The 21,999-nt window shown below is 41.4% G+C and overlaps 1 protein-coding gene across 1 annotated transcript in view; it reads left to right on the forward strand.

The window, feature by feature from the left end:
• ranbp2 (RAN binding protein 2) overlaps positions 1 to 17,489 on the forward strand; it is a 32,325-nt gene extending 14,836 nt beyond the window's left edge. The window contains 9 exon segments of the mRNA XM_042730544.1: positions 3,168 to 3,306; positions 3,505 to 3,599; positions 3,695 to 6,792; positions 6,794 to 7,896; positions 8,290 to 8,367; positions 15,792 to 15,834; positions 15,836 to 15,963; positions 16,110 to 16,187; positions 17,134 to 17,489. Coding sequence (XP_042586478.1) covers positions 3,168 to 3,306; positions 3,505 to 3,599; positions 3,695 to 6,792; positions 6,794 to 7,896; positions 8,290 to 8,367; positions 15,792 to 15,834; positions 15,836 to 15,963; positions 16,110 to 16,187; positions 17,134 to 17,282 — 4,911 coding nt within the window. The 3' untranslated portion in view covers positions 17,283 to 17,489.
• The last annotated feature ends 4,510 nt before the right edge of the window (positions 17,490 to 21,999 follow it).

A 21,999-nucleotide genomic window follows, 5' to 3' on the forward strand; every position in this document is an offset into this window, starting at 1 on the left:
CTGAAGCAGTGACTGGATTGAGTTTCTAGAACTAAAACCATCCCTAGTTCCTGCTGTGCGAACACAGCGGGTACTTCCGCCAACAGTTCTAGGAACTATGGAAGAAAAAAGAAAAAAGCCCCTAATGCTGTTTGCACTCATAAATACATGCAGAAGTGTTCAAAAGCAGTCGGCTGTCAGTAGGGCTGGGCAAAATATATATATATATATATATATATAATATATATATATATATATATCTTTTCTTTTTAAATAATTTACGATATTCAATATATCTCAGTATGTTTGCATTTAAATAATAAAAAAAAATGATTTTCTTTTGCCCATTAAAAAAAAAAAAAAAAAAAAAATAAGATTGAACAGCTAATTTAAGCAGTACAAAAAAACCTAGAGTGATCACTTACTGCTTTTTATTAAATGAACACATGTAGGCCTATATGTAACTTAAGTAGTGCAAAACAAGTACAGTCGTGGCCAAAAGTTTTGAGAATTACATAAACATTGGAAATTGGAAAAGTTGCTGCTTAAGTTTTTATAATAGCAATTTGCAAATACTCCAGAATGTTATGAAGAGTGATCAGATGAATTGCATAGTCCTTCTTTGCCATGAAAATTAACTTAATCCCAAAAAAAACCTTTCCACTGCATTTCATTGCTGTCATTAAAGGACCAGCTGAGATCATTTCAGTAATCATCTTGTTAACTCAGGTGAGAATGTTGACGAGCACAAGGCTGGAGATCATTATGTCAGGCTGATTGGGTTAGAATGGCAGACTTGACATGTTAAAAGGAGGGTGATGCTTGAAATCATTGTTCTTCCATTGTTAACCATGGTGACCTGCAAAGAAACACGTGCAGCCATCATTGCGTTGCATAAAAATGGCTTCACAGGCAAGGATATTGTGGCTACTAAGATTGCACCTAAATCAACAATTTATAGGTTCATCATGAACTTCAAGGAAAGAGGTTCAATTCTTGTAAAGAAGGCTTCAGGGCGTCCAAGAAAGTCCAGCAAGCTCAAGGATCGTCTCCTAAAGAGGATTCAGCTGCGGGATCGGAGTGCCACCAGTGCAGAGCTTGCTCAGGAATGGCAGCAGGCAGGTGTGAGCGCATCTGCACGCACAGTGAGGCCAAGACTTTTGGGAGATGGCCTGGTGACAAGAAGGGCAGCAAAGAAGCCACTTCTCTCCAAAAAAAAAAAACATCAGGGGACAGATTGATCTTCTGCAGAAAGTATAGTGAATGGACTGCTGAGGACTGGGGCAAAGTCATATTCTCCGATGAAGCCCCTTTCCGATTGTTTGGGGCATCTGGAAAAAGGCTTGTCCGGAGAGGAAAAGGTGAGCGCTACCATCAGTCCTGTGTCATGCCAACAGTAAAGCATCCTGACACCATTCATGTGTGGGGTTGCTTCTCATCCAAGGGAGTGGGCTCACTCACAATTCTGCCCAAAAACACAGCCAAAGAATGGTACCAAAACCCCTCCAACAGCAACTTCTTCCAACAACCCAACAACAGTTTGGTGAAGAACAATGCATTTTCCAGCACGATGGAGCACCATGCCATAAGGCAAAAGAAATTTTGGGTCCATGGCCTGGAAACTCCCCAGATCTTAATCCCATTGAGAACTTGTGGTCAATCCTCAAGAGGCGGGTGGACAAACAAAAAACCACTAATTCTGACAAACTCCAAGAAGTTATCATGAAAGAATGGGTTGCTATCAGTCAGGATTTGGCCCAGAAGTTGATAGAGAGCATGCCCAGTCGAATTGCAGAGGTCCTGAAAAAGAAGGGCCAACACTGCAAATACTGACTCTTTGCATAAATGTCATGTAATTGTCGATAAAAGCCTTTGAAACTTATGAAGTGCTTGTAATTATATTTCAGTACATCACAGAAACTACTGAAACAAAGATCTAAAAGCAGTTTAGCAGCAAACTTTTTGAAAACGAATATTTATGTAATTCTCAAAACTTTTGGCCACGACTGTACACAAAGTGCATGCTGTCAACTTTTTTAGTGCATGTAATTCACAATTTAAATATGCAACTGGGGGAAATAATTAAACTGGGATAAGTTTTTTTTATAAAAAAAAAAGAGAAGCTGTGTGTGTGTGTGTGTGTGTGTGTGTATGTGTATATACACACGTGAGCACGTGCGCATGGTTGCCAGATTGCTTAAAATCTCATAACAACAAAAAGAAAACTTAAACATCTAACATCTAATCCATCAATCATAAATCTAAACACCTGTCATACTCAAGCTGCTCTCATGGAAAGCTCTCGTAGTAGAGGCGCGTAGAGCAGTCCGCAGTAACATGTTCCTTTTTTGGACATTCAGCGTGATCTTTTGGGAAAGTATGCTTGAACTTGAAATATTCGATATTCCTGATATTTCCAAATTTTACATTGTCTGCAAAATTATTCAGATATTATTGCTAGTATTTGATATATCGCCCAGCCCTAGCTGTCAGCGGGAGCACACTGAGTCTGTATTACCAATGCTGCAGAAACACTGGTATCAGCACATTTTTATAATTTCAGAATCACCTTAGTAACAGTGCCACTACATTTGACAACTCTAGCTAAAGCTCTAAAAAGCATAGTTACTTTTCTGTCTGTTTTAATGTCTTCTGTTGAATAATTCATGTTTTTATCACTTTAAAGGATTAGTTCACTTCTAGAATAAAAATTTACTGATCGATTCCTCAACCCCTGTGTCATCATCCATGTTAAATGCAGCTTCAAAGGGCTCTACACGATCCCAGCCGAGGAATGAGGCTCTTATCTTTTGAAATGATCAGTCATTTTCTAAAAAAAAGAGTAAAAAATATTTAATGTAGTGTGATTTAACAAGGTTTCCACCTCAAGCAAAAGGGATCGTAAGGGTAAATTCTCATACACTGAAGCTGTATTAACCCATTACTTTATTGAATATTGAATTAAATGGTCTTGTCTGCAATGCTCTGGCATCTAGCACAGCTTCCAGTCCCAGCTCAAGGTCTTTATCTCTCCTGTGCCCCTCTTGCTCTTGTTCTACTCTCCTAATAAAGGCATACAAGGCAAAAATATTAATTTAAAATAAGCTATAATATATGCCTTATAGTACCAGCTGAAAACGAGTGTTTGGAAATTCATTTTATATATATATATTTTTTGTCTCACACAGAATGAGGTTCATGACCTGCGTCATAACTCTTCAGATGCCACAGCATCCTCATATAGGATGTATCGAGACAACTATGCTGCAGAAGGACTTCAGGAAACGTTTCCTGCAGCGCAGACGTTCCACGGTGTTCCTCTCACTGGTCAGTTCAATGACTTACCCAAATCAGCAGTATTTGTTTGAAATTTGAAATTGTACCCCCACAGTAGATGTGAGAACCAGTGAGGCTTGTGCAGGTTTTTCTTCTATGTATGTGCTTTGTTTGTGCAAACAAACTAAAGAACCACTTGTGTAAACAGTAGTTGAGACATGCCTAAACCATTCCTTTTATTTGTTTCAGTTGCTACTACAGGTCCCTCTGTGTACTACAACCAGTCTCCAGCATATAATTCACAGTATCTTCTGCGAACTGCTGCAAATGTCACACCAACAAAGGTACTGGAGGGATTTTCATGTAAACACAAAATATTCTACCCTACTGTAACGAAGCAGAGAATCTATATCAAAGAATTGTTTGTTTGCCTCTGCAGGGCCCAGTATATGGAATGAATCGTCTTCCTCCACGTCAGCATATGTATGCCTACAAACAATCAACACACACCCCACCTCTACAGTCAACACCTGCATGCATGTATCCTCAAGAGCAGGTTTTCGGTCCTCCCATCCGGTTTGAGTCACCAGCTACATCCTTACTCTCCCCGTACAGTGAGGAATATTATGGTCACAATGTTCCTCAGCCCACAGTTAATCCAACATTGCCAGAGCCTGGATATTTCACTAAGCCATGTGCCGTTACGTCCACGCAGCCATCCAGGAGCACTGAAAGCAAGGCTGTCGACCCCAAGATGAGTTTTGGGCCACAGTTCACAGGTGAACCTGCTAAGGTTCCCAACTTTGGAGGAGTAGCTGCCGGGCCAACAACAACAGCATCAGCTGCGTTCAAGTTCAACTCCAATTTCAAGTCCAATGATGGTGATTTCACCTTCTCCTCTGCTCAGGTGAAAAACAGTGAAAGCCTCTTGGGACTTCTGACATCAGATATTCCTCCCAAAGCGGAGGTGCCGTCAGAACCGAAACACCAGACCCAAGACCAGACGCCTAGCCAGAGCGAAGTCTTTACCTTTGGGAGTAAAAATGCAGCAGGATTTTCATTCACTGATGGTGCTCAGAACAAGATGAGTATTTTTGGCAACACCGATCAAAGATTTAGCTTTACAAGTGGAACCAAAACCACATTAGGGAATACAGAGGCTCTGGAAGAGAAGCGTGTGGAAAGTGACAATGATAGCACCCATGTGGAAGAAGATGAGGATGGGCCTCATTTTGAGCCTATTGTGCGTCTACCTGATAAGGTCGACGTGAAGACTGGTGAGGAGGAGGAGGAGGAGATGTTCTGCAAGAGAGCAAAACTCTTCCGATTTGACGCTGAAACTAAAGAATGGAAAGAGAGGGGCATTGGCAGTATCAAAATCCTCAAACACAAAACCTCCGGGAAAGTTCGTCTGTTAATGAGGAGGGAGCAGGTTCTGAAAATCTGCGCCAATCACTATATTACTGCCGACATGGTTCTCAAACCAAATGCTGGATCTGACAAATCCTGGGTCTGGTACGCTATGGACTATGCAGATGAAATGCCAAAGACTGAGCAGTTGGCAATTCGTTTTAAAACCGCAGACGAGGCGGCACTGTTTAAAGTTAAATTTGAGGAGGCTCAAAAGTTCCTTTCGGAATCCCCACAAGGCCAACAGATTGAAAAGGAAAGCAAACCTCCACAGCCTCAGGTTTCATCCAAAGAAGTGGATCTCAAAACCCTGTTTTCCAAGAAGGCGGGTGAATGGGACTGTGACGTGTGCTGTGTAAGAAACGCTCCCACGTCTGTGGTGTGCGCGGCCTGCGGCAGTGCAGCTCCTTCTACAGCACAGGTCAAACCTGTAGAGGAACCCAAAGCCTCGGCTCCTGCTGCCAAATCGTTTTCTTTTGGACTTTCTGGAGATTCCGCTAAAAACGACACCAGCACTGATGTCAGCTCGAAGGGCTTCACGTTTGGATCTCAAATACCAGTTTCTTTTAAGTTTGGATCAAAGGATGCTGTGGAGACATCTGCTGGCTTTGGAGCTCAGGCTGAGAAGAAAACAAGTCAGGCTGATGCACCACAACAGGAGAAAGTGTCAGCAGCTCCAGCAGTCCCATTTGGCACTGGATTTGGTGCTCAGTTTGCCAAGAAAGAGGGTCAGTGGGACTGTGACTCCTGCCTAGTGAGGAATGAAGCCTCAGCAACTGAATGTGTTATTTGCAAAGCCCCTGAGAAAGCAAACAAAAATAATGCAGCATCACAAGGTTGGTTAACTGCCATGTTTGGTAAAAAAGATGGACAGTGGGATTGTGACTATTGCCTTGTAAGAAACGAAGGTTCATTTAACCATTGTGTTTCATGTCAGAAAGCAAACCCAATTTTTAAAAACAAGACCTTTGCTGCACCGTCAAGTTCCTCTTTTACATTTAGTTTTGGAAGTTCTAGCAGCCAACCTGCTGCAACAGGATTTAAAGCCAATTTCAGTCCAGGCCCTGCTTTTCAGTTCGGCACAAGTAAGGAAAAAGCATCCTCAGAAGGCTTCAAGTTTGAGTCCTCCACAACTGAAGCTGAAAAGCCATCAGGCGGTTCCAGTTTTTTTTCGTTTTCCATGCCTGCGCCTGTTGGCGGATTTAAGTTTGGCATTGCAGAATCTGAGGCAAAACCATCAGACGGACAGTCCCAAAATGGATCCGCATCTGTCCTCCTCAAAAACATTGCTGAGCTTCACAAAGAGAAAGAGAAAGAGGCAGCCCCAAGTTCCTCAGATCAGTCTGTAGACGCTGATAGTCACGATAATAATCCTCTCTTTACTGGTAAGCCTGACACCTTTAGTTTCGCTGACTTGGCGAAGTCACGAAGCAGTTTTCAGTTTGGCCAGGAGGATCCCGCTTTCAAAGGCTTTGCAGGGGCTGGCGAGCAGCTCTTTACAGGGTTTCATTCTGGGCCCAAGGCCGACACCTCTGTCGATCAAGAGGATGAAATGTACAAAACTGAGGAGAATGACAATATTCAGTTTGAGCCTGTTGTTCAGATGCCAGAGAAGGTCGACCTTGTTACAGGCGAAGAAGATGAGAAAGTCTTGTATTCACAGCATGTCAAACTCTTCAGATTTGATACAGAAACAAACCAATGGAAAGAAAGAGGATTCGGCAACCTAAAACTGCTCAAGAATAACCAGAACGGGAGACTGCGAGTTCTTATGAGAAGAGAGCAGGTGTTGAAAGTGTGTGCTAATCATTGGATCACAACCACAATGAACTTAAAGCCCCTCTCTGGCTCGGATCGAGCCTGGATGTGGATGGCCAGTGACTTCTCAGACGGAGATGCCAAATTAGAACAACTTGCGGCAAAATTTAAAACACCTGAGCTTGCAGAAGAATTCAAGCTGAAATTCGAGGAGTGTCAGCGACTGCTTTTGGATATTCCCTTGCAGACCCCTCACAAGCTCGTGAACACTGGCAGAATGGCCCATCTTATACAGAAAGCTGAAGAAATGAAATCTGGTCTTAAGGACCTCAAATCATTCTTGACTTCCCAAAACAAGGATGACGAAAACTTGCGATACAAGTCGTAGTACCTCTGCAGTTGTAGTTAAGCTTGACTCTGAGGGCACCGCACACACTTTAGAATGGGATAATTACGATTTGCGTGAGGAAGTGCACGAGGACTATAGCAGCTCCACTGTGCGTGATACTCCTTCGCAGCCAGATCCAGTAGCTAAAAATCTATTCCGCTTTGGCGAATCATCCACAGGGTTTAGTTTCTGTTTTCAGCCTATTCTCAGTCCCTCTAAGTCTCCATCTAAGCTAAACCAGAGCCAGGCTTCTGTTGGCACAGATGATGAGCAAGAAGCGTCGCAGGAGGAAGAGCGAGATGGTCAGTACTTTGAGCCTGTTGTGCCACTGCCTGATCTTGTTGATGTCTCAACAGGAGAGGAGAACGAGCAAGTCCTTTTCAGTCACCGGGCCAAATTATACCGCTACGATAAAGATCTCAGTCAGTGGAAGGAACGAGGTATAGGAGACCTTAAAATACTAAAGCACTACGAAACAAAGCGTGTCAGACTCGTGATGAGACGGGACCAGGTCCTCAAACTGTGCGCAAACCATTGGATTGCTTCCAATATGAAGCTCGAGCCCATGAAAGGAGCTGAGAAAGCATGGATCTGGAGTGCCTTTGATTTTGCTGAGGGTCAGGGCAAGGTGGAACAGCTGGCAGTTAGATTCAAACTGCAGGAAACTGCAAATGCTTTCAGTGAGATCTTTGAAGAGGCAAAGACTGCACAAGAAAAAGACACTCTACTCACCCCGTTTTCTGAAAGAGAACCTGCCTCCACCCAGGAGACACTTTGTGGCAAGGCTGCAGTTGCTGTACTTGAGGAAACAACAAAAGAACGTACTGGTCTCTCTGAGGAAAGCAGTCCTAAACTGGATCAGACACCGCAAAACACCAAGAATGTGGTCTCTCCTCCAAAGTTCGTCTTTGGGTCAGACTCTGTGCAGAAGATCTTTGGAAGCCCTTCGCCATCAAAAGAAAAAACTCTGGCTGTGATTTCCAGTTCAGAAGATGAGGAAGCGGGTGCCTCGAGACTGAAAACCTCTGGACCAGCAGTGACCAGCCAGGCATCGGCTGGGACTCCTTTCAGCATACCAACAAGAAGTAAGCTATGTTCTGTGACCCATAGTTATGAATAAAACTGTACCTCTGTGTTTAGCTCACAGCTGTCCAACCTTGCTCCAGAAACGCTTGCCTGCAGTTCAAGTAGTCCTAAAGATTATGATTAGCTGCTTCAGGTGTGTTCAACCAAGGCTGGAGATAAGTGCATCTCTGGTTTAGGTTCTATTTAGTTTATTTACTTTTTTAATGAAATCTACACTTTCTTATTTTGTAGGTTATTGCTGTAAAACATCCTTGCACTATGTTGCCGATGCCTTATTTAAGCCCATATTTTTATCGTATATAGACTGATTTTCATCCACCCGGTTTCTGAGATGGATTCAAGTTCTTCAACTAAATGGCAAAAAAACTTTAACACATGACATTATTTTTTAGGTTTGGATTTTAGGCTTTTCAAAAATAATCCTATGGCCTTTTGGACCTGCACTTCAGCCAACCAGTTTGAAGCCCGAGGTATTTCAGGTCACCATTTACTGTGGCACATTGAGCTCTCACTGACTGGCATGAGCCGGGAGACCTGACCTTGGCTGAATGATGTTATAACCCGACATTACTCAAACCAAACATTTGCATGGTCTGAAATGTGCTAACATTTACTCATTTATTTGAAATTTTTAGTAGAATTTACAATTAGGGTGCACCAGTGGCTTCAAACGCCCTGTCCCAAATGGAACACTTCATGTGCACTTGCGGTCTTACAGACTTACAATGACCACAGTGTGTGTGTGTCTGTTAAGCCCACGAGACCGTAGGGTGTCCCATTTGTCATTTTAACGTTCAGAAGGGTGCTTGCGAGTGCCCCCTTTTGCGGTTGTTATGCGCCTTCGATCTGCACTTCTGCTGAGCCTGCACTGGGGCGAGCTCCACAGCAGACTTTTACCCGACAGTCAAAGCGGCATTCCGTAACCAAAGTAAGAACTCAAAGGAATACCGCTACATTTGGGACAGGGCCCGAGGAGAGCAAAAAGTCCTTCAGGTACTCCGCATTGAGTGTCTTGTAAGGTGATTTTTCCCATCTTTAAATGTGAAATTTGCTCTTCCAAGTATTTCTGTCTTGGCTATATAGTTATGACTATTTTTGTCTCTGGAATACATCATACATGCAGTTTTTCTCTATTGTAGTAAGCTGCTGACTCTTCTGACAATGTTTTCCTTTACAAGTAGAGCTATTTCTGCCAACAGACCAACAATTCAATTCAAGTTATTTGTATGGCGCTTTTTACAATACAAATCGTTGCAAAGCAACTTTAAAGAAAATAAAGTTTCTACAATATTTAGTCGTAGCTTATCAGTGGTGACTGTCAGTTTATGTACATATGGAAGAAATGTACGGAAAAATTAAATTAAAGACTTAATCAAACAGATGATGAACACTATTAACAGCAATTATTATATAATGCAATCAAAATTATAGCAAAATTTGGTAGTTCGGTATGTTGTTTCAGGGTTGGCATCATCTGAGGACCTCTAAGGGGTTGGCATCATCTCTTCTCAGGTGTTCTGGATCCAGACTGGAGCTTGTGTAAATTCTAGCAAAAACAGAGAAACAAACAAAGTAAAATGAATTTGTTTAACCCAAGCTAAAGAATAAAAATGTGCATTTGATCAGATATAACTGCAGTACAAGATTATGAGATGCATTATTTGAATGCTTGGCTAAAGAGATACGTCTTTAATCTACCTTTAAACAGAGAGAGTGTGTCTGAACCCTGAACATTTTCAGGAAGGCCATTCCAGAGTTTGGGAGCCAAATACGAAAAAGCTCTACCTCCTTTAGTGAACTTTGCTATCCTAGGTACTAACAAAAGTCCAGCGTTTTGTGACCTTAGGGAGCGTGATGGATTGTAGCGTGGTAGAAGACTAGTTAGGTACGCAGGAGCTAAACCATTAAGGGCCTTATAAGTAAGTAATAATATTTTGTAATATGATCAAAATATGGATGCGGATCTTAATAGGTAGCCAGTGCAGAGACTGTAAAATTGGGGTAATATGATCATATTTTCTTGACCTGGTAAAGACTCTAGCTGCTGCATTTTGAACTACCTGTAGCTTGTTTATTGAGGATGCAGGACAACCACCTAGCAGTGCATTACAATAGTCCAGTCTAGAGGTCATGAATGCATGAACTAGCTTTTCTGCATCAGGAACAGGTAACATGATTCGTAGCTTGGCAGTGTTTCTGTTTTTGTAACATGGGAAGTATGATTTTCAAAAGACAAGTTGCGGTCTAATATAACACCCATATTTTTGACTGTAGAGGGAGTAACAGTACAACCGTCTAGGTGCAAATTGTAATCTACGAGATTCTGTGTACTTTTTTTTTTTTTTTTTTTTTTTTTTTTTTTTTTTTGGTCCAATAAGTAATATCTCTGTCTTACCCGAATTTAATGGGAGAAAATTATTGGTCATCCAATCTTTTACGTTTTAAACACACTCTGTTAGCTTAGATAATTTAGAAGTTTCATCTGGTCTTGTTGAGATATATAGTTGAGTATCATCAGCTTTAACAGTGGAAACAAATTCCATATTTTTCTAATAGTATTACCAAGGGGGAAATTGTATATTGAAAATAGCAGAGGACCTAGGACAGATCCTTGTGGCACTCCATATTTTACTGGTGATAAATGAGATGACTCCGCATTTAAATAAACACGGTGGTAGTGATCGGACAGGTAGGATCTAAAACATCTTAAACCCTGCCCTTGGATACCTGTATAGTTCTGTAATTGATCTATGAGTATGTCGTGATCTATGGTGTCGAACGCAGCACTAAGATCAAGTAAAACTAGCAATGAGATGCAGCCTTGGTCTGACGCAAGAAGCAAGTCATTTGTAATTTTAACAAGTGCAGTTTCTGAAATTCTTCATAGAGAGCTTTTTTTTTTTTTTGCAGGAAAGAGTACAATTGAGCAGACGCAACTTTTTCTGAAATTGTAGACATAAATGGAAGATTTGAAATGGGTCTGTAATTTGCCCAGTTCACTAGGATCTAGTTGTGGTTTCTTAATAAGAGGCTTAATAACCCCCAGCTTAAATGGTTTTGTTATGTGACCTAAAGATAATGACGACTTAATAATATTGAGAAGCGGTTCTTCTGCTAAAGGTATCAACTCTTTCAGTAATTTAGTGGGTACAGGATCTAACAGGCATGTTGTTGGTTTAGATGCAGTGATAAGTTTATTTAGCTCTTCCTGTACTATAATTGTACTGCAGTTTATCTTTGGGTGCGATGGATAAATCTGAAGTGTTAGACACTTTAGAATCTACATTTGTTATTGTATTTCTGATGTTATCTATTTTATCGGTGAAAAGTCATTACTATTAAACTGTGAGGGAATATTTAGATCGGGTGGCGTCTGGTTATTTGTTAATCTAGCCACCGTGCTAAATAAAAACCTTGGATTTTTTTTGGTTATTTTCTATGAGTTTGTGGATATGCTCGGCCCTGGCAATTTTTAGAGCCTGTCTATAGCTGGACATACTGTTTTTCCAGTTTTTCTCCATTTAAGCTCAAGACTACGAGTTTCTTTAAGAGAGTGGGTATTACTGTTGTACCATGGCACAGTAAGTTGTTCTCTAAACTTTTTTCAATTTGATGGGGGCAACTGCTTCTAATGTATTAGAGAAGATAGTGCCCATGTTGCCAGTCATTTCATCTAGTTCATGTGTATTTATGGGTGCACAGAGCAGTTGAGATAAATCAGGCAGGTTATTTGTGAATCTGTCTTTGGTGGCTGGAACAATAGTTCTGCCCGGACGATAATGCGAAGCCATATAGTTATTATCATCAATACGCAAAATGCACGAAACAAGGAGATGGTCAGTAAGATCATCACTTTGAGGTACGATATCTATATCGGTAAGATCAATTCCATGCGCTATAATTAAATCTAGTGTATAATTAAAATGATGAGTTGGCCCGGTGACATTTTGCTTGACTCCAAAAGAGTTTATTAGGCCAGTTAAATCAAGTTCTAATACACCATTTGTATTATCAATGTGAATGTTAAAATCTCTCACTTTATCAACGGTAACCAATAGGTCTGAGAGGAAATATGCAAATCAAATATCGCAGTAAATGAAGTGTCCCCAACTAAGCAAGCCAGAGGCAACAGCGGCAAGGAACCAAAACTCCATCAGTGACAGAATGGAGAAAAAACCTTGGGAGAAACCAGGCTCAGTCGGGGGGCCAGTTCTCCTCTGACCAGACGAAACCAGCAGTTCAATTCCTGGCTGCAGCAATGTCAGATTGTGCAGAAGAATCATCTGTTTCCCTGTGGTCTGAGACAAGGTCTTTACAGGGGATCTGTCTCTGGGGCTCTAGTCCTGGTCTCCGCTGTCTTTCAGGGCTGTAGAGGTCCTTTCTAGGAGCTGATCCACCATCTGGACTGGATACGTACTGGATCCGGGTGACTGTAGTGACCCTCTGACTTGGATACAGACTGGATCTGGTGGCTATGGTGACCTCGGAATAAGAGAGAAACAGACTAATATGAGCGTAGATGCCATTCTTCTAACGATGTAGCAAGTACATCGGGTGTTATGGGAAGTGTTCCCGGTTCCGGTTTACCTAATTAATGCAGCCTAAAAATCCTTTAATGGATTTGGATATTAGAAGCGTATTAGTGTGCTATGTGTAAGCCAGGTTAAAGAGATGGGTCTTTAATCTAGATTTAAACTGCAAGAGTGTGTCTGCCTCCCGAAAAATGTTAGGTAGGTTATTCCAAAGTTTGGGCGCTAAATAGGAAAAGGATCTGCCGCCCGCAGTTGACTTTGATATTCTAGGTATTATCAAATTGCCAGAGTTTTGAGAACGGATGCGGACGTGGAGGACTATAATGTAACAAGAGCTCGTTCAAATACTGAGGTGCTAAACCATTCAGGGCTTTATAAGTAATAAGCAAGATTTTAAAATCTATACGATGTTTGATAGGGAGCCAGTGCAGTGTTGACAGGACCGGGCTAATATGGTCATACTTCCTGGTTCTAGTAAGAACTCTACCTGCTGCATTTTGGACTAACTGGAGTTTGTTTACTAAGCGTGCAGAACAACCACCCAATAAAGCATTACAATGATCTAACCTTGAGGTCATGAACGCATGGATTAACATTTCTGTATTTTACATTGAGAGCATAGGCCGTAATTTAGATATATTTTTGAGATGGAAAAATGCAGTTTTGCAAAGGTTAGAAACATGGCTTTCTAAGGAAAGGTTGCTATCAAATAGCACACCTAGGTTCCTAACTGATGACGAAGACTTGACAGAGCAGCCATCAAGTCTTAGACAGCATTCTAGGTCATTACATGCAGAGTTTTTAGGTCCTATAATTAACACCTCTGTTTTTTTCAGAATTTAGCAGTAAGAAATTATTCATTTTTCAAATTGGTAAGTTTCGCTGGACCGCCAAGTAATATAGAGCGGAGTATCATCTTGAGGTACTCCATACTGCATTTGTGATTGATATGATACCTCTTCTTTCACTGCTGTGAATTGATGGCGGTCATATAAGTACGATTTAAACCATGCTAATGCACTTCCATTAATGCCAACAAAGTTTTGTAATCTATACAAAAGAGGTCATTTGTAACTCTAAGGAGAGCAGTCTCAGTACTATGATACGGTCTAAATCCTGACTGGAAATCCTCACAGATACCATTTTTCTCTAAGAAGGAATATAATTGTGAGGATATTACCTTTTCTAGTATCTTGGACAGAAGAGGGAGATTCAAGTTGTGTTTTTTTGATGAGAGGCTTAATAACAGCCAGTATGAAGGTTTTGGGGACATATTCTAATAACAATGAGGAATTAATAATAGTCAGAAGAGGATCTATGACTTCTGGAAGCACCTCTTTGTAGGAGCTTAGATGTAATAGGGTCTAACATCCATGTTGTTGGTTTAGATGATTTAACAAGTTTATACAATTCTTCCTCTCCTATAGTAGAGAATGAGTGGAACTGTTCCTCAGGGGATCTATAGTGCACTGTCTGATGCGATACTGTAGCTGATGGTTACAATTTTATCTCTAATAGTATCGACTTTAGAAGTAAAGTAGTTCATAAAGTCATTACTGCTGTGCTGTTAGGAAATGTCAACACTTGTTGATGCTTTATTTTTCGTTAATTTAGCCACTGTATTGAATAAATACCTGGGGTTATGTTTGTTTTCTTCTAAAAGAGACGAAAAGTAATCAGATCTATTAGTTTTAATGCTTTTCTGTAGGAGAGGTTACTTTCCCTCCAAGCAATACGAAATACCTCTAGTTTTGTTTTCCCTCCAGCTGCGCTCCATTTTCCGGGCTGCTCTCTTTAGGGTGCGAGTGTGCTCATTATACCACGGTGTCAGAATGTTTTCCTTAACCTTCCTTAAGCGTAAAGGAGCAACTGTATTTAAAATGCTAGAAAAGAGAGAGTCCATAGTTTCTGTTACATCATCAAGTTGTTCTGAGGTTTTGGATATGCTAATGAATTTGGATATATCAGGAAGATTACTTACAAAGCAGTCTTTTGTGGTAGTAGTGAGGCTGGGCGATATATCGAAACAAAAAAAGAAATTTACAGTTTTAGCTATATGAAGTTTGCACAAATCTAAATAATGATCTGAGATATCATCGCTTGGCTGCATAATTTCAACACCATCAACATCAATTCCATGTGACAGTATTAAATCTAAGTATGAATTCGACAATGAGTAGGTCCTGAGACGTGTTGTCTAACCCCAATAGAGTTCAGAATGTCTATGAATGCTGATCCCAATGCATCTTTTTCATTATCAACATGGATATTAAAATCACCAACAATTACAACTTTATTGTAGTTGCAGCCAGCACTAACTCGGATGTAAAATCAGCAAACTCTTTAATAAAGTCTGTATGGTGCCCTGGTGGCCTGTATACAGTAGCCAACATTTGTTTGCTCCATATTCTAGTGAGTAGCCTTTCTTGTTATTGCGGTTTCAAATATCCCTCCATAATCTGTAGTCTGAGCCTTTCAAGGGCTAATGGCGATGGCAGATACGTTACTAGTTAGCTTCAAGGAAAATCATTTTCTTTTCTTTTTTGTTTGCCAAATAACCCTGTATATGTGTTCAACCCTCTGGAAAAAGTTCAGGCTCAGGATTTTGTAATTGTTTTTTGCTTTAACCTTTGAGTAGGGGATGGGTAATCTTCCCAAAATAACACGATCTTGTAACTCACAATCCACGATCTGAATCACAAACTTTGGTTTCTGTATTTGAAACCTGGAAGAGATCCCGGGAGAAGTGTTTGTATGGACCTTTGTCCTGTATATTGCAGTAAATGTATTGCCAGCACAAGTAAATATAGAGGAAACCAAAGTCATCGTTCACTCTTCTTCCCCATCAGCGTGTCACTCGACTCTTGTTTTTCCTATGTGTTTAAATCATGATTATCCGTCTGTACTGATGTGTGAGGAGCTGACTGATGAGTGACGTATGACAGCTGTAGGTTTGATGAAGAGCATGAGTGTTTGCATGTGTGTGTCTTTGTAGAGTTACTGATTTAAAACATTCGCTCAGAGTACTTTAGTCTTGTTGGTTTGAAGTGACTCTGATTGGCTTTTGAAAGCGCTTCTTAAACATGGTGAGCACTTCAAGAGAGATGGTTCACCAAACATGAAAAACTCAGCCCAGACTCCATTCCTTCTGTGGAGCACAAAATGAGATCATCTCAGGGTTTGTGTTTCCCACCACAGTATAAAGCCAGTGGGACTGATGTTGTTTGGGACCCCAGTGACATTGAAACTGTCAGATTTGTCAGTCACACAGCTGTAGAACTGCAGGTTTTCATGTTGGGATGAACTATCTGTTTAGCAGTTGTTGTTGCTTTAGTTAATCTAGTTTTTGTTTTATTGCTCAGTTTACTCCCCGTCAGAGAAGAGCGCTCAGGACGTGTGTGATGATATATGAGATCGTATTTGAGGTTAAACCAACGAGAGAACAAGCAGAGCTGGCCGCCAGACTGATGCTTCCTCCCACGTTCTTCTGTTACAAGAACCGTCCAGGATACATCAGCGACGAAGACAGCGATGGTAAGATCCACACTCTATTTAAACAAATGACTGAAGTCCAGTGTAGTTTATCAAAGCTGCACTTCTGTACACTTTCACTGTCAAATCTTTAACAGTATTCACATCTTCTGATGATGAGATGATTAACCTCACACGGCTGTTTTCAGATGAGGATTTTGAGAGCGCAGTGAGGAATCTGAAGGGGAGGCTGTATGCGGATGGAGCTGATGGAGCGTCTGATCATGGTAGGTTGCTCTAGACCAGTGGTTCTCAAACTGGGGTACGTGAACAAAATACTGAAATTTATTGATAAGTTAATTATATCACACTCTTAAATAACATTCAGCTGAACATGTTTCTCACAGGCAAAATATATAAACACCTGCCTCCTCTAGTGTTTAAAAAAAAAAGTCAGTCAGAAATGCTGCTCTGTTTGGAGTGTAAACGTGAGGGATGTTGAAGCAGGCACGACGCTTGTGTACCACATGATGCATGCTCCATTATGGAATAAAAGAGGAAAAAATATTAAAAAGGTGACATGACATGAAATCTGACTTTTCCAGGTTTTAAGTGCTTTAATCAAGTCGCTGGTGCATCTGCTATCCCAGGAAACCTGAAATAGGTTAACCCAGAAACTTTGTTTTGGCAAGCCTTTTTCTGCAAGTGTCTGAGAGAACCGAGCGCGTTAGATTTCACTCTCTTAGTGACATGGCAAAGGGATCTCATTATAATATTACTGCCCCTTAATCTGTAAGTTTATACCCACGGCACCGTCATTTTTGATTCAGAAAACCCTATATCAGAAGTTTAACACGCATGATTTCAGCACGATAAACATGATAATCAGAACCAAAACAGGTGTTTTTAGCAGCGTATGAGCTGTAATGGCACAGCTGTATTCTGGAGAAGGGGGCGGGGAGAATCAGCTCATTTGCATTTAAAGACACAGGCAGAAAACAGCCTGTTTCTGCTTCCACTCCAAATAGGGGTTTCACAGTGATGTAATAAATGATCTGTGGGGTAATGCAGAGCATCAGCTGTGTCACTGGTCAGCATATTGAGGTCAGATTATCCTAACAGTTATCACACGCACCTCTATCACGCAGCACTAATGAGCTCCGTGTCTGCTGGTCAGTGATGTTGCTCTTCTCTCAGAGCGGTGTGTAGTGATGGGGATGCTTGTGTTTGCAGACTCGGAGGTCACTCTGGTGCGGGGAGAAGCGGCCGACGGCAGACGAGGAGCAGAGAGCCAGACGCCTCCTGCTGCCTCCCACCTTCCTGTGCGGCGTCAGCAGCGACTCCGAAGCGGAGGCCGAGAAACTGGACGACTTCAGCACTGAGCTCCAGAAGCTGCAGCAGGCACAGGTGACGCGTGATCGATGTGAGTCCGGTCTGCAGCACAGCACCGGTTCTTCACGTCCTGCTCAGGATACACAGGTGAAGCCCGAGCCTTCCCCCTTGATGCAGCAGCAGTGGACACGAGCGGCGCCGGAGCAGAGGAGCCGCCACACTGACACACCAGCTGCTGACGGGAAGCCGTCGTCCCATCGACCTCTCCCCCAAGAGAAGCAGTGAGAGAGCGACTCCAGCACAGCTACAGGTCAGTGCCAGTTAAACCCTAATTCCAGTGATTACAAATCATGTGAAATGTTTGCTTTGTGGTTGCTGAATAAATGCACTTCTGCATTCTCTTTGCTACAAGATCCATGTCTGGATTCATGTTTGGATTTAGTATCAGTAAACAGCACGTGTGGATGGTTGCCAGGTTGGGAAAATTAACACAACTGAGCAGAAAATTTGGCAATTTTAATGAGGAAAGCTGTAATTGGAGGAATCAAACTCTTGACGTCTGGGGCCCATAACCATGAGCGTCTATGGAGGCTTGCTGCCAAAGCAAGATAATGGCAATATCCTAATGTAAAAAAAACAAACAAAAAAAACTTTTCTGGATAAATAACCAGCAGGCAAATATTCATGACAAGCTGAAAATCCTGATAATAACTGTATATGATTAGGCATGCAGCCCTTATTGTAATCACAAGCAGATCTTTTTCATGCTTAGTCACAGAACTCATGAACATATTCTTACTCAGTACATAAAGAAATTTGTCTTGGATTGTAAGAGTTCTCTGTTGTGTCTCTCACAGGTCAGTGTTGTTGTGCAGCCGCTGAAAGATTAGCCCACTTGTGCCCACATTTTTTGAGTGGTTTCATGCATATAGTTGTGTTAATATGTCCTATGTGAACATGTTCTGCATTTATTTTCACCAGGTTTTTTTTGTGGAAATCGTATTTGAATGTGCCGCCGTGGGCAGATCTGTTGCATGCACCCCTTCAACGTCAGATTTGAGTAGAAGAATATTTGGCCATCTAGCTCAAAATAACGGCTTTCAACAGATCAGTCTATATTTATAAACCAACTTATGTACAAAAGTCAAAGAACATTCAATGCGAACCCAAAAAAGCTGCATCTAGCTTATAATATCTTAGATATGAAAACAACAAAATACAAATCCATTTGTTTTACATGGTGCAGAACAAAATGCAGCCATTAAAGCGTTAGTTCACCCAAAAATGAAAATTATGTCATTAATGACTCACCCTCATGTCGTTCCAAACCCGTGAGATCTCCGTTCATCTTCAGAACACAGTATAAGATATTTTAGATTTAGTCCGAGAGCTTTCTGTCCCTCCATTGAGAATGTATGTACGGTATACTGTCCACGTCCAGAAAGGTAATAAAAACATCTTCAAAGTAGTCCATGTGACATCAGAGGGTCCGTTAGAATTTACTGAAGCATCGAAAATACACTTTGCTCCAAAAATAACAAAAAAAAGATTTAGATATTATGTAGGAAGTGTTTTTGTTTTTTTTCTTCTTCTTCTTCTTGAAATCCTTTATTTGGTTGTTTGCTTGTATGTCGTTGGGATGTAAAACATGGATAACATCTAGAAAAGTACTTACAAAAGGAAAATAACAACTACAAAAAAAGTAGTCATTTTATGTGAGCACACCAAATGAAGAATATTGGTATTGGATGTGGCAGTTTCTACCCTGAAGATAGACAGTACTAGGGATGCACAATATTGGATTTTGGCCGATAGCCGATGCTGATACCGATAGGCCTGTATTTCCTTTTTGTTTGGAAACAACACCAAGTCTATCCTGTGTGGAAATTATAAGCAAAGTATTTTTGATTTTGGTTAGTCTTTAACGAACTTATTTGTTAGAATTAAATAATGAAGTTCTTTAATAATGACAGTATATTGGAGATTTGAAAATAACTATTAATAAACTGTATATCAATCCCTGCATTTTTTCCCCCAGAAAGATGCAAGGTTACCATAACATTTTATTTTAAAAAAGTAACATTTGTAAATGGTCTAAAGCAAAAGGGTTTTAAAAATTTCAGAAAATCTTTTAGAGCTGATTTGTTAAAAAAAAAAAAAAAAACACTACACGTTAATGAATAAATCAGTATATATAAAACTATTTAATTTACAAGTGTCATGTTTGATTATTTTTCATGTAAGCTACAGCTTCTGACCTTTAAATCAAAACATACTCATTATTTTATGACATCAATTACTGCTTTATTTAATCAGAAACGGTCTAAATGTAGGCTATTTTACTTTTAATTTAATTAGAAATCATTTTTCATATCGGGCCGATGCCGATATTTACATTTAAAGCCATTATCGGCCGATTCCGATATCAGTCCGATAATATCGTGCATCCCTAGACAGTACAGAACAGCAGCATGATAAACCATGATGCAGACCTTTCAGCAGTTACACGGATCATCTGTAAGCTGTGTTCAGAGAGGGATCACAGGATAAGAGCACATGAGCTGTGAGTTAGTGAGCGAGGATCAGCCACACTCATTCAAACAAGCTGATCATCTGCTGAATGACCTGACTTCTGTCTCTCCTCCTGCAGGCCCGTCTTTTGGATTTCCATCTGTGAGTGGGTTTTCATTTGCAGAAACTTGCAAAGAGTTCCGGTGAATTTGCATTTGGCAAAAAAGGTGAGTCTGTTTTCCTGTGTCCCTAGTGTTTCCCGCTTCACCAGTCTGATTCATTAGACAGAAGCAGCTCAAGGGCCATTGATTTCTCAGATTGAAACAGTGCAGGTCCTTCTACTGAGCTGTCTTATAGGGTTGAGCGATAAGACAAAATTTTTCAGTGTTATCCTCAAAAAAACAACTAAACATGTAAATATGTGATTATATAGTGAGTATGTCTTCATGAAAGATTTGTCGTTCTGCTGGCGTGGCTAGTGTGCTGACATACAGCACTCACTCTCTCCACCCAATGCTTTCCTGTCTAAAACAAGGCATATCAAGGCCCATGAATATAACTTAAAACTCATTCTCTCATCTTTAGAGTCAAGGGTTTTTAGGGTTTTCTTGAGCTTGCTGCTCTCATCAATGTGAGTCCTGAGGTTAATATTTACACTGTTACACATTACATTTTGGTTTGTTTTCCCCAAACTCAATGGTATTCTTTAAGAACACAGACGCAATCATACAGCTCTGCATTTATTCTGTGCTTAAGCAGAAAACACTGGTTGCCGTGTGAGGTGTGAGTGTAGTGATTGTGTTCTGTAATAAACCGTACTTTTACTGCATACTGTATTCTAATCTTTGTCTTGAGAACTTTCCTAAAGCACATTATAAGGTCTTGTTCGTTGTTTGTTTTTAAAGATCTACACACATCAGAATTTTTTAAGAGAAGAAATCAAATCACAGCTTTAAATCCATGATCTCATGAAAAGTGAATGATGAACCCGTTTTCATGAAGACGTACTCATTTCTGCATTGATAAATCCTGTATTTTCTTGGACCCGGTCTTGTAAGCACTCAGCAATGTTGTTCCTAAAAGCTTGTGACCTGATATCGAGCATTTCAAACATTGCTGTTAAATAGGTGACCCCATAAACAAGCTTCTACAGTAATGTCTGTTTTTTGGTGAGTGAACAGTGTGCGAGTTGATATGATATTGTATTATCAGAGTGCTAGTATGTTAATCATTGCGCTTGCTGTCATGCATTGATATTGTAGAGTATGTCATTTTCAGTCATGTGTTTCTTTTTCTGCAGAATGATACTTTTCTCATGGTCGGGTGCAGGGACCTCAGTCTTGGAAGTGCCCCGGGACACAAAAGGAAGGAGTAAAAAGTCAAGCCATTGAAGCCAGGAAAGAGGAGGGCAGTGATGATGAGACGCCCCAACAGTGACGACGATCACTTTGAGCCGATCGTGTCTCTGCCTGAGGTGAGTGTTTGCTGTGGTGCTGTTAGCTGTGTGCTGCTCGTGTCTCTGGAGAAGTGTGACGTGTCTGACGGGGCTCTGAGGTGGGAGGTGAGTACGGCGAGGAGGACTAGGAGATCCGGTCCAAAGGCAAGAGCCAAACTCTTACCGCGCGGGGGGACCAGTGCGAAGCTCACAACAGTGGACGGAGCGCGGCGGGGAGGACATCAAGATCCTCTTCCAACCCGTGGAAGAAGAGCTACACCCAGCTGTGCTGATGAGACTCGAGCAGGTGTTCAAGGTCATGCGCCAACCACCACCATCAGCAACGAGAATCGAGCTCAAGCCCATGGAACACCTGCGGCTAACGCTCTGGTGTGGACCGCCACAGACTACTCAGTTACCCCCCTCGCTCCTCGCGCTCACACCCACCACCCGGCTGCCCCTGTTCCTCACGTCTGTATGTTTGTCCACACAGAGGGAGACGTGGAAAAGTGGAGCAGCTGGCAGCCAAGTTTCAAGACTCCAGAGCTGGCCGAAGTCCTTCAAACAGAGCGTTTCCACACATACTGCCAGAGCAGCATTCTCAGACTGACGCCTGCTCATAACGTCCTGCCGCAGAGGCGCTGTCTCGAGTACTCCAACCCTGTGGGTGTTCTTCGACATTGCCGTCAACTGATGAAGATGCTTGGGAGAATCGCATGTGGAGCTCTTCGCCACATCGTCCCAGAACTGCGGAGAAACTTCCCGGGCTCTGTGTACGGGAAGATGGGCTTCGGTTACCGCCAGTCCGTCTTCCACAGGAT

This window comes from Cyprinus carpio, chromosome B9 (genome assembly GCF_018340385.1).
Source record: "Cyprinus carpio isolate SPL01 chromosome B9, ASM1834038v1, whole genome shotgun sequence".
NCBI classification, from domain to species: Eukaryota; Metazoa; Chordata; class Actinopteri; order Cypriniformes; family Cyprinidae; genus Cyprinus; species Cyprinus carpio.